Source organism: Oryctolagus cuniculus, chromosome 1, assembly GCF_964237555.1.
Source record: "Oryctolagus cuniculus chromosome 1, mOryCun1.1, whole genome shotgun sequence".
NCBI classification, from domain to species: Eukaryota; Metazoa; Chordata; class Mammalia; order Lagomorpha; family Leporidae; genus Oryctolagus; species Oryctolagus cuniculus.
Window position 1 is genome coordinate 199,186,526 of NC_091432.1, and position 12,039 is coordinate 199,198,564.

General features: G+C 44.9%; 2 protein-coding genes across 22 annotated transcripts in view; one reads left to right on the forward strand and one right to left on the reverse strand.

Moving 5' to 3' along the window:
• LOC103348031 (ESX-1 secretion-associated protein EspI) overlaps window positions 1–12,039 on the forward strand; it is a 96,043-nt gene that overhangs the window by 66,529 nt on the left and 17,475 nt on the right. For 2 of the 6 annotated variants that reach the window (XM_070054414.1, XM_070054430.1), the window contains one exon: window positions 1,976–6,484. The exons of the other annotated variants lie outside the window; for them this stretch is intronic. The gene's annotated coding sequence lies outside the window, so the exon portion shown is untranslated. Of the gene's footprint in view, window positions 1–1,975; window positions 6,485–12,039 lie in introns of those variants that run through there. 6 annotated transcript variants of the gene reach the window in all.
• RNF38 (ring finger protein 38) overlaps window positions 6,058–12,039 on the reverse strand; it is a 137,852-nt gene continuing 131,870 nt past the window's right edge. For all 16 annotated transcript variants that reach the window (XM_070054354.1, XM_051856452.2, XM_008266315.4 and 13 more), the window contains 2 exons: window positions 10,451–10,550; window positions 6,058–9,298 (listed from right to left, as the gene is read on the reverse strand). In XM_070054354.1, the coding sequence (XP_069910455.1) occupies window positions 9,236–9,298; window positions 10,451–10,550 (163 nt within the window). In that variant the 3' untranslated portion in view covers window positions 6,058–9,235. The remainder of the gene's footprint in view (window positions 9,299–10,450; window positions 10,551–12,039) is intronic.

The following is a 12,039-nucleotide window of genomic DNA, read 5'->3' on the forward strand; positions in this document are numbered from 1 at the left end:
TGCTGATCTGAAGCCAGGAGCTTCTCTGGGTCTCCCACACAGGTGCAGGGGCCCATGGACCTGGATCATCATCTACTGCTTTCCCAGGCCATAGCAGGGAGCTGGATTGGAAGTGGAGCAGCCAGGACTGACTTGAACTGGCGCCCATATGGGATGCCGGTACTGCAGGCTTGAGCTTTACCTGCTATGCCACAGTGCCGGCTCCTCTACTTTTCAAATAAAATGAAAATAATTCTAAAAGCCAAAGGGATACAGCCTTTAAAATGGAGCATTAAGAAAAGATCAGCAGTGCCACATACCACGGAGAAGTCCAACAGGACGAAGACTGAAAAGCACTCAGTGCACCTGACGTTTTGGAAGCTGCGGGTGACCCTCGGCGGGGCAGGTAGTCCCAGTCTCATCACACCTGGTGTGTGCCGAAGCTGGGGAGTCCAGGCCACGTGTGGGAATCAGTCCTGTTCAGTATACAGGGAGTCTGATTTTAAAGCTAAATAAAGTTGTATTTTAGAACCCAACGAAAAAGAAAATAGCTTACTCTATTCAAAAATCATTCAAACTCTTAGAAGCCCTAATTCTGTAGAAAATAAACCCAGGTGTTCAGGAAGGAGTGAGTCTCCAAGCTGTGTAGGCCTGTCCTATTCAGGTGGATGGATTTCTAATTATGCTTTCTGTGAATGAAAGCAATGTTAAGGCACATTTTCAGCGTTTGTCGTCACATCAGTCCTGACCTGTGCATTAAAAGGCTGGTATTTGGAACTTAGTTTTGTTCCATGGTGCCCCCTGGTGTAGATGTCATGCATAAACACTTACCTTTTATTGTAGAAATACTGCTTCTTTGATACTTTTAGTTTAATGTAAAAAGCAAGTTCAAAACCTGTTTTGGGATGGGGAAAATGTCTGTCGTGGGGGCTGGTTTAGTTTTTTTTTCTATTTATTTAAAGGCAGTGACAGAAAAGGAGAGACAAGAGCAAGAGTCCATCCGCTGGTTCCCTTCCCAGTAAGCCTCAACAGCCAGAGCTGGGCTGGGAGCCTGAAACTCCATCCAGGTCTCCCACATGGGTGGCAGGGGCACAAGTACTTGGACCATCGTCTGCTGCCTTCCCAGGTGCATTAGCAGGGAGCTGGATCAGAAGTGGAGCAGCAGCAGTGTAGGGACTTGAACAGGTGCTCTGTTATGGGATGCCAGCATCGCAGGCAGAGACTTAAGCCGCTGAGCCACAGCACTGCCCCATGGCTTATGTTTCATGTAATGCAACGCTGAGTGTATTGATGGACCTAGAGTGTCTGCATTTTCCCTGCAGTGGGCGTTTGGCACGGCAGTGGTTAGGATGCCATTTCAGATCCCCTTACCACAGGGTAAGGTGCTTGGGTTCAAGTCCTGGCTCCTGCTGACGTGCACCCTGGGACGCAGCAGGCCGTTACTCTAGGTTTTGGGTTCCTGCCACTCACACATGAGAGACCTGGATTGAGTTCCTGGCTGCAGCTTGGCCCAGCCCCATTGTGGGACTTGGGGAGTGAACCAGCGAAATATAGTTCTGTCTCTCTCCCTCTCAAATAAATAATTAACTTTAAAAATTCATTTGCTTGGGATTGGCATTGTGTTGCATGGGTTAATGCCGCCTGTAATGTCTGTTCCACTTCTGATCCAGCTCCTTGCTAACGTGCCTGGGAAAGTGGAAGAGGAGCCAAGTATGTGGGCTCCTGCCACCCACTTAGGAGACCCAGTTGAAGGTCCTGGCTTCAGCTTGGCCCAGCCCCAGCCATTGTGGCCATTTGGGGAGTTGAACCAGCAGATGGAAGATCGATCTCTCTGTCTCTCCCTCTCTGTAACTTTCAAATAATCATTTTTAAAAATATATTTGTGCTTGTGCACTATATAGCTGTGTTTCTATTAAGTGGGTCATGGGTGGGTGGGGCCTACTGTTTATTTTTAAAGATTTATTTATTTGAAAGTCACGAGGTACTGATCCCTTAGGTGAGGCCCATTTGCCTTGTTGCCAGTTTGGAGCTATTGTGGTTACTGAGAACACTCCCGTGAAGCCCTCGGTGCGTTGTGTGTTCCTGAGGGGTGCCAACCTGGGCCAGAAAGGAGCAGGCACAGGGTGCTCAGCCATAGCAGGTAAGGCGCATGCTCCTAGGCAGGTGGCACCGATTCATATTCCCTCGGCAGCAAAGGAGAGTGTCTTCACCCGGTCTTGTTCATTTTTTACTTCGATATTCTGGTGGGTCCATGCACTGTGCTTTTTGGGCAACATTGTGAAGATACGTTTTACCTGCCGTATAGTTTCCTCTTTGACAGTGCGCAATTCAGAGGCCTTTCTCTGTAGTCAGAGGGTCCGGCATCCATCACAGCTGATTTCAGCAGATTCTCCTGCGCCCCCAGGGGAGCCCCGCATTCCTCAGCCGTCAGCCTTGGCCTTCCTGTACCTGGGACCCTGGGCAACCTCACCCCACTGTCTTTGTGGATTGTCTCATGGGGACATTTCGTGTCAGTGGGGTCACACACGGAGCCTTGGTGTCTGGGTTCCTCACTGACTGGGGTGGTCTTGAGGTTCATGAGCCGCCATTGTCTGCGCAGACACGGCTGCCTTCTTGTTCCTGTGCGGCCGCCCCCTCTAAAGGACACTGCTTGTTTGCGCTCGCATACACACACACACACACACACACACACCCCTGGTGGTGTGTGCCATGCTCAGCTTCATGCACTAAGAGGCTGCGCTGCTCAGAGCCCTGTGAGAACATGACCGAGGTTTCTCTTTGGCTTCAGGAAAAAGGAGTGAGAGAGCCCCTTTAACTTCCAGGTCAAATTGTTAGGCTTTTTTTCCCCCACAAGTTTTACATTTACAAAACAAAATTGTGTGGCCGGTGCCGCGGCTCACTTGGCTAATCCTCCGCCTGCGGTGCTGGCACCCCAGGTTCTAGTCCCATTGCTCCTCTTCCAGTCCAGCTCTCTGCGGTGGCCCGGGAGTGCAGTGGAGGATGGCCCAAGTGCTTGGGCCCTGCACCCCATGGGAGACTGGGAGGAAGCACCTGGCTCCTGGCTTCGGATCGGCACAGCGCCAGCTGTGGTGGCCATTAGGGGAGTGAACCAACAGAAGGAAGACCTTTCTCTCTCTCTCTGTCTATAACTCTGTCTCTCACTGTCTAACTCTGCCTGGCAAAAAATTGTGGAGTTGCACAAAGAGTACAACTTTCCCTACTATGCACGCAGTCCATAAAGAGGTCAAACTGGATTGCAGAAAAGAAGGCCCGCATGGCAGCTTGTCAACATGTTTGGTGCTGGGCACTAGCAGACTGCCAGTGTGCAGTTCTTAACCAGTTACCATTCCTCGTTCCATGTGTAGGCCAAGAACCAAGGTTTGAGGGAGGGGAGAAAGGGGAGAGGTGAGAGGGGAGAGGGGAGAAGTCTCCTATCTGCTGGTTCACTCCCCAGATGACCGCAACAGCCACAGCTGAGCAGATCTAAAGCCAGGAGCTTCTTCCAGTCTCCCACACTGGTGCCAGGTGCCCAAGGATCTAGGTCACCCCCTGCTGCTTTCCCAGGTGCATTAGCAAGGAGCTGAATCAAAGTGGAGCAGCTGGGACTCGAACCAGCGCCCATGTGGAATGCAGGTGTCGCAGGCAGTGGCTTAACCTTCTATGCCACAGATAATGTGCACTCTTAAGCTCTCACTAGGAATCTACTCCATCAAAGGGGTTGAATGCTTCCTACCCTCATTTTCTCAGAATGCCAAATGTTATGACTGCCTAACTACTTCTTAAATAGCTACAAACCCCAAAGGTGTAGACAATGTATAATTTGGGACTTTACTGACAAGGAACTCTGTTCTTGAATACGATCGAGGGCAGCCATACAGATGAAGCCCACAATTATGCCTCCTTTAAAAATATTCGTTGTGTGTCTAACAGTAAAAGTTAACATTCAACTATACACGTTAAAAGGCTTAATACATTGCAGTTTAAGGCATACAAGGAAAAAAATTACATTGTGGCATAGCGAGTAAAGCCATCACCTGCAGTGCTGGCATTCCATGTGGGTGCTGGTTCGAGTCCCGACTGCTCCAGTTCCGATTCAGCTCCCTGCTAATATGCCATTTGCAGCCATTTGGGGAGTGAACCAGCAGATAGAAGACCTCTTTCTTCTCTGCCTCTCTGTAACCTTTTCAAATAAATAAATCTTTAATTAAAAAATAAATAACTGGGCATAATTCTGGTCTGGACCTGTGCCGTCCAGTGTGATGGCTCCCACCCACCTGTGGGTGCTGAGCATTTGTGGTGTGGCTAGTCAACTGAGATGTCCCTGGATTTTGGAGACTTTGTGTGAGAAAATAGAAAATACTGGGGCTGGTGCCGCGGCTCACTTGGCTAATCCTCTGCCTGCGGCGCTGGCACCCCGGGTTCTGTCCCGGTTACTCCTTTTCCAGTCCAGCTCTCTGCTGTGGCCCAGGAGTGCAGTGGAGGATGGCCCAAGTGCTTGGGCCCTGCACCCGCATGGGAGACCAGGGGGAAGCACCTGGCTCCTGGCTTCAGATTGGCACAGCATGCTGGTCGCAGCGGCCACTAGGGGGTGAACCAACGGAATGAAGACCTTTCTCTCTGCCTCTCAAAAAAAAAAAAAATTTATACTCATTATATACTGAAATATTTTGGGTATGTTAAAATACACTAAAAATGGTTTCAGAGTGGGTGTTTGACACAGTGTCTAGGAGACGCCACATGAGGATATCTGCATCCCATACTGGAGTGTCTGGGTTCAATTCCCAGCTCTACTGATTCAGCTGCCTGCTAATGCAGACCCTGGGAGGCAGCAGTGGTGGCTCAAATATTTGGGACCCTGTCACCCACATGGGAGACCTGGATTGAATCCCCAGCTCTTGGCTTTGGCCTGGCCCAGCGTTGGCTGTTGTAGGATTTGGAGAGGAAACCAGCAATAGATTTCTCTCTCCTTGTGCCTAGTAAGAAATACTTACAAAAAAAAATATTTATTTGAGAGTTACAGAGAGAGAGGAGAGGAGAGGGGGAGAGAGGGAGAGAGAAAAAGGTCTTCCATCCACTGGTTCACTCCCCAGTTGGCTGCAATGGCTGGAGCTGCACCGATCTGAAGCCAGGAGCCTCTTCTGGGTCTCCCACGTGGGTGCAGAGGCCCAATGACTTGGGCCAATTCTGCTTTCCCAGGCCACACGAGAGCTGGATCAGAAGTGGAGCAGCCGGGACTCAAACCAGCACTCATAGGATGCCCGCATTGTAAGCTGCGGCCGAACCCGCTATGCCACAGCACTGGCCCCAGAAATGCTTTTTAGAACTTCAGCTGTTTCCTTTGTACTTCTTAACATGACCATCAGAAACTTAAAATTTATGTGGCTAGTTGTTGGATAGCACTATCTAGTTCAGTAGTCTGAAGCACACCAGACTTGTCTATGTTCCGACTGCATTAAGAACTTTATACTGTGGTACAAATAAGGGCTCTGGCTTATTAAGGAATCATGATGGTGTCACAAAAGCCTCCTTAGATGGAGCCCTCTCCCAGGGAGTCTCCCAGGTGTGCTGGGGGAAATGAGGACTTGCTTACTTTTCTGAACACTTCTGTCAGCTGAGTACTGATCAGAACATGTCACCTCGGGAACAGCACATGGAGACTTGTTCAGTGAAAGGAAAGCCACGGTACGGACATCCATGGGTGACGGGCAAGGCTCCCTTCCATCACGTTGCCAATAGGCGGGATGTAAACTGTCGCTCCTGTGAACGAATGTGCTCAATTACAATAACCTTGTTCCTGCACCTTCTGGCTGACGTACATAGAAAACATTTCCTACATGTGTGGCTACACTCTTCCTGCTATGCTGTTCCGTGGCTTTTTAACAAATATGAATATATGCCATGTCATAAATGCTAGTTGCTTTTGTGTTTCTAGGTTTACACAAATGATGAAACAAAACCTGAAATACAACCTAAAAATTAAATCTGGCAGCTGGTAGCTCAACCCAGCTCCATCTTCCTGCTGGAACCCCATCCCACCGCTGCCCACTTAGCACTTCTCTAACAGAGGAAACACAAGTGTTTTAAGTGTACATCATACATTTATTACCAACAACCCTCTCAACTCCAAAATTGGGCACAGGGATTAAAAATAAAAATTCATTGCACTACTTAGTAAAGCATTACTAGTAACTTTCATAAAAAATGTACAAACTTTGTTAAAAATTTATCAAGCCTTCAAATGATTTGGTTACAGATATTTATAATACATACATTTAAAACTATATGTTAACTGATACAGTGGAATATGATTTGAGGAAATGACTCAGCAAATGATTCTAACACACACCCCTGTGAGCTTTCATAATCTGAAACAAACAGCAAATTGAGGTAACCAAATGTACCAGCAGGGGAAAACAGCTTTCTGATGAAGGCCTGAAGACATTTGTGAAAAATACTCTCATGAGTGAGTTGGTAGATCTCATTCAAAATTATGACAAGAGGCCCCAATTTAAGAATCTTAACAAATCACATTTCAGGGTGTATAAAATCTAAAACACGCTTTCACATCTTCCAGATTTGGTTCCCCCACCCTCCCCCAACAATCTGGGCAGAAAATAAAGAGATCTGGATACCTGGAGGTGTGTGCGCGTGTGCGTGTGTGTATTTAAAAAAAAAAAAAAAAAGTCATCCCAACCAAAAAAACCCACAGCTGAGTTAAGATGGCGACCTCAGTATTTGTTTTAGGAGGAAAGAGGACCAAGGCAACCCTGTCTGCTATCTGGGGCATCACCCAAGATGGCAACAACTGGGCAACTGTTGTTTCTCTTTTGTTAGCTACAAAGTTGCTCACTGGCTGGTCTGAGCTGGTTCAACAATGCACTAACTGCCTGCCAGAAAAGTCTGCACCCCCAAGAGCCCCATGCAAAGGAAAGACATCCCGAGAGATTCAACTCAGGATTTCTACCAACACAGACCCTGCTGCCTCCTAAACTGCCAACTGCCTCTTGAACATTTACTGCAAAAAGGACGTGACAGGAATCATAGTCCGAGGGGGGGAGGAACAGCTACTTTCCTAGTCATTAGTACAATGTGCCTTGTTAATCAGGTATCTCTATATAAATTAGAAAAAGTGCTTTATTTGCATGCTTCAATAAAATGAATACTGAGTGTAGTAGTGTTATGTTAGATCTGTACAGATATAAATTTTTTGCAACTATATAAAAGTCTACATATAAGTTGGGCTTTTGCCTTTTTAAACATGATTTTTTAATTAAAAAAAATAAAGGTTAAACTATACGTGATTGGTATGTAGTTGATTATTATATCAATAATTTTGGTCTTTACCAGTTTTCTATTCATCAGGAACAGGTGGGAGATTATCCTAATGACTCAAAAGTAACAGGTGTGTATTGCCGCTGTTTAGGTGCCGTGACAAATCTAGGGGCAAACAGCATTAAAAATCCTATTTGTATGACTAGATAGAGGCAACGGTGTCTGGAAAAGGGCGAACTTGTGCTTCTGTGTGAATTGACTCTGCTCAACTCTAGGCTGTGATGAGCTTAAAAAGACTTCAAGGGAGGGGCACGCAGCATGGCAGGACCAAGTAGCTAACACTGTGAGCGGAAGCCCGGCAGTTCCGCTGGAACTGCAGCGTGTGCTCCTGCGACACAGCAATGAGCTCAACTGCGGGAGGGGCAGACAGTGTTGGATGCATTACAGTAAGAAAGGAATTGAAATGTTATTGGAAAAATGACTTAAACAACCTGAATTATGCTCAATGAACCTATTTTAAAAAAAATCCCATACAGCTATGTATTAGTCATACTTCGAATGGCTAAATGAAGGTCAATTCCTGTTTTGACGGCATTATTTTTTAAAACAAAAATCAAATCTTCATTTATACTGCAAGTATTCTGAACACCTGTTGCATTAAACTTTTCTCATTCAAACAAAAAAGGAAAAGAAGTAAAACTTCAAAGCCTCAGGTGCAAGGAACAGGTGCTGTCACAGCGCTTGACCCGCTGTGAAACGAGGTTTTGATGAGAAGAGCAACTGCACGATGCTCAGAACAGCAGCTTGACAGGAGAATGAATACGAAGAGTTAAAACTGGGCTGCCTATGAGTTGAACGCACCAGAAGTCACGCTCAGTAAGACTGTGTTCTGGTGGAAGTCAAGGAGAGACTTCATGAGACCAGTGGGATTCTTAGAAATATATTACTCAAATATCTTCAGAATAGACTACAAATCTAAACATTAAAAAGAAAAAACTGCAGGTACTTTCTGTAAGAAGCTTACTGGAAATGTAAAAGAATAACAAGAAAGCATCAACATTCAAATCACTGATTGAAATGCTAATATTGCTAACTGATGATGTATGATATTGCACCTTCTTTTTGGAAACAGCAAGTTGCAGGCTTAAAAATTTCTTTTTCACAACAGAATGAAAAAATTAGGTTCATGGAGTGAGAATCTGTTACACTTTTTTTTCCTCAAGTGACCCACCTAGGACCACCAAAGAGAAGGTGACAGCTGCCTGAAGCAAAGGAAGAAGGCTTCCCTCATTCCATTCACTGAGAAGGAAGGGAACGGAGGACTCAATGCTTAGAATGGATGCACCCTTAGCAATCAGTGTGCAACAGCAAACACAAGGGAGAAACCAGTGTACAGTACTAGTGCTGTTTAAATAACACACCAGATTATACATTGCAGCATAATTAAAACTACACACACATTCTTGGTACATGCTGGTATATAGGATCTCATACACACGTTAGCTACCATGCCCTCACACAGGTAGTTGCACACACTCTCTCACGCACACAGATACATTTATCACCAGCAGTCATACTGCATTCATTTCCACTCACAGTTTCTGAAGGCTCTATATAAGGTAGATTGCTATATCATCTGGAGCTACCACTTTTTATAAAAGCACATGCTAAAAGATCATGTCCACTGTAATCTTGCAGCAACACTCGAACGATCACACAAAAACCAGGGAATGTTAGTGCACACACAAAATTAAGCTAAAGAAAAAGTCTTTGGAGTTCCAATCACACAGTTAGTATAACAATCCCATAATTGTGAAGACTAATTGTAAGCTTTTATAGTTGATTAAGTCACACAGTGCAAAGAAAGGTCCATTGACCCTTTTGGTAAAGGGAGGGCTGGAAGCCACACAGAGTAAGTTCAATGGATAGTCCGTATATACATGTGATGAGGAACACCCAAACTCAATTTGTGCTCTTAGGTTGGTTATTCTGAATCCCGATGCACTTCTGAAGCATCAGCTCGGCAAATTGGGCAAGTACGGTTTGCCTGGAAAACAAAGAGAAATGCATCTGAACTGTGAGTTCCAGGAAAAATATGTTAAACATAATGGAGTTAACTTTTACTTCCCAGATAGTATCCCTCTGTACTCACCCCTCTGCTGGCTCTGAAACCTACTCTTTCTCCACTTCAGAGGGCATCAGCATTTGCTGAGTCGCTAAAGCCAGAACAAAAGCATCACCTACTCTTGTGCTTCCTACAATCCGTTATTCACCAAATACACTCACTTCTAGATTACAACAGCTCTCAAATCAGCCCTGGTTTCTTCCAGTTGCCACTGCTCATTCTGTTTTACCCTGTCATATTCCATGTGAATTTAGGACGTGATACAATCTCAATTTTGTCCTTCCTTAACTCCCCATACCTTCATACACGCTAGGCCCCATCTCTGAACTTATCTTGCTACTCTCTCTTATGCCAGCTATCGGCTACATGAAACGTTGAATTTTTTTTTTAATTCTCATGTCAGATTTCTACGTATAATGCTTGTTTTTTTCTAAAAAGTTAACATTCTTTGTGATTCAGTAGGTACCCTTGAACTATGCTTACTCAAAGAACTTATTTAACTCATCTATTTTACCAAACTATGAAGTTATATCCAAATCAGACCATCAATTTAGAAAAATAACATGGAATGAATTCTTTCCATATCACATTTTTATAATTTAAGACTATGAAAGTATGAAAAGTAAACTTTTTTTAAAAAAAATCCTGCAGTAATTTCACTCTGTCAATACCAGTGTTAGGAATTTGAGTCCTCTGTACTTTATATATATAAAGGAGAAAATGGTCAGAAGTAAGTGAAAGCACTAGACTGTTTATTCCCTACAGACTTCAAAGGGGTGCTATGAGGTGTCCTACTCGCTGAGGTAATGTGTCCATTACTGTAAGGAGGTCAGGACATACTTTCAAGGACATGGAACCCATTCTCTCTCAAGTATGCATAATCACTCCCATGTTGATCCCAATGGTTCATTTTTACTCGTCTTTTTCATGTGCAGAAGTCATTCTCTTAAAGCTGTGTTTCAATTTTGTCTCTGGTGCCCACACTTCACTAACCCATGGACTTATAATGAACCTGTTGTCACTAAAATAGAAAATTCAATAATGTCCTTTCCTTTGCATATGCTATCACTTTACCTTAAGCCATTTGTCAACACACTTGGCATGGAACTCGTGGTTACAGGGTAAGACTCTAAGTAGCTGCCTTGACTCAAAATCACACATGCACACTACACACCTAGAAAAAAAAAACAAATCATTTAACTTATTATAAATATAAAACTGGGTTGTTTTCTATTTTGACTACCGAAGCCCACAAAACCACTCAGCATTCTCAGTTATCAAAATGTCACATAAATTTTAGATGAAAATCATGATCTTAAGACTTTTGAGTACTTTAATTTATTGACAGATTATGAAGAAATTTCTAATACCAAGCCAGTATTCATAATGAAGATAATATACTACTGCTACTAGCATGAAACCACAGGAGAGTCACAAGTAAAATAATGAAGATGTCACATTATATATATAAAAATTTAAAAAATGGATTAAAAGCCTTTTTTTTTTTGACAGGCAGAGTGGACAGTGAGAGAGACAGAGAGAAAGGTCTTCCTTTTTCTTGCCGTTGGTTCACCCTCCAATGGCCGCCACGGCTGGCGCGCTGCGGCCGGCGCACCTCGCTGATCCAAAGGCAGGAACCAGGTACTTATCCTGGTCTCCCATGGGGTGCAGGGCCCAAGCACTTGGGCCATCCTCCACTGCCTTCCCGGGCCACAGCAGAGAGCTGGCCTGGAAGAGGGGCAACCGGGACAGAATCCGGCGCCCCGACCGGGACTAGAACCCGGTGTGCTGGCACCGCTAGGTGGAGGATTAGCTTATTGAGCCGTGGCGCCGGCCTAAAGCCATTTTTTTAAAAAAAGATTTACTTGAGAGGCAGAGCTACAGTCAGATGAAGTCTTCTATCTGCTAGTTCACTCCCCAAATGGCCAGAGTGGGGCTGATCCAAAGCCAAGAGCCAGGAGCTTCTTCCAGGTCTCCCACGTGGGTGCAGGGGCCCAAGCATTCTGGGCCACATTCCACTGCTTTCCCAGGCTGTTAGCAGGGAATTGGATCCAAGTGGAGCAGCTGGGTTTCTTACAGATGACATCGAAACAACAAAAAGGAGATAAAGTATAATCAAAATTTTTAAAAATTTGTGCTTCAAAGGAAACTAAATGGGAGACACTTCTGAAAATCATTGATCTTAGAAGGGATTTGTATTTGTAAAATATAAAGAACTTCCACAACTCAATGTTAGAAAGACAATCCAATCAAAAATGGTCAAAGGGGCTAGTATTGTGGCATAGTGAGTAAAGCTGTCACCTGCAGTGCGTTTCATATGGGCACCAGTTCGAATTCTGGATTCTGATTCAGCTCCCTGCTAATTTGCCTGGGAAAAGCAGTAGAGGATAGCCCAAGTTCTTGGGCCCCTGCCACCCACGTGGGAGGCCTGGAAGAAGCTCCTAGTTCTTGGCTCCGGCCCAGGCCCAGCCTTGACCATTGCAGCTATCTGGGGAGTGAACCAGTAGCTGAAAGATCTGTCTCCCTCTAACTCTTTCAATTAAATAAACAGTCTTTAAAAAAAAAAAAATGGACAAAGGATCTAAACAGACATTTCTCCAGAGATCTACTGGGGCAGGCAATGTGGCACAGTGGATTAAGCTGCCACTTAGAGGACTCTTGCA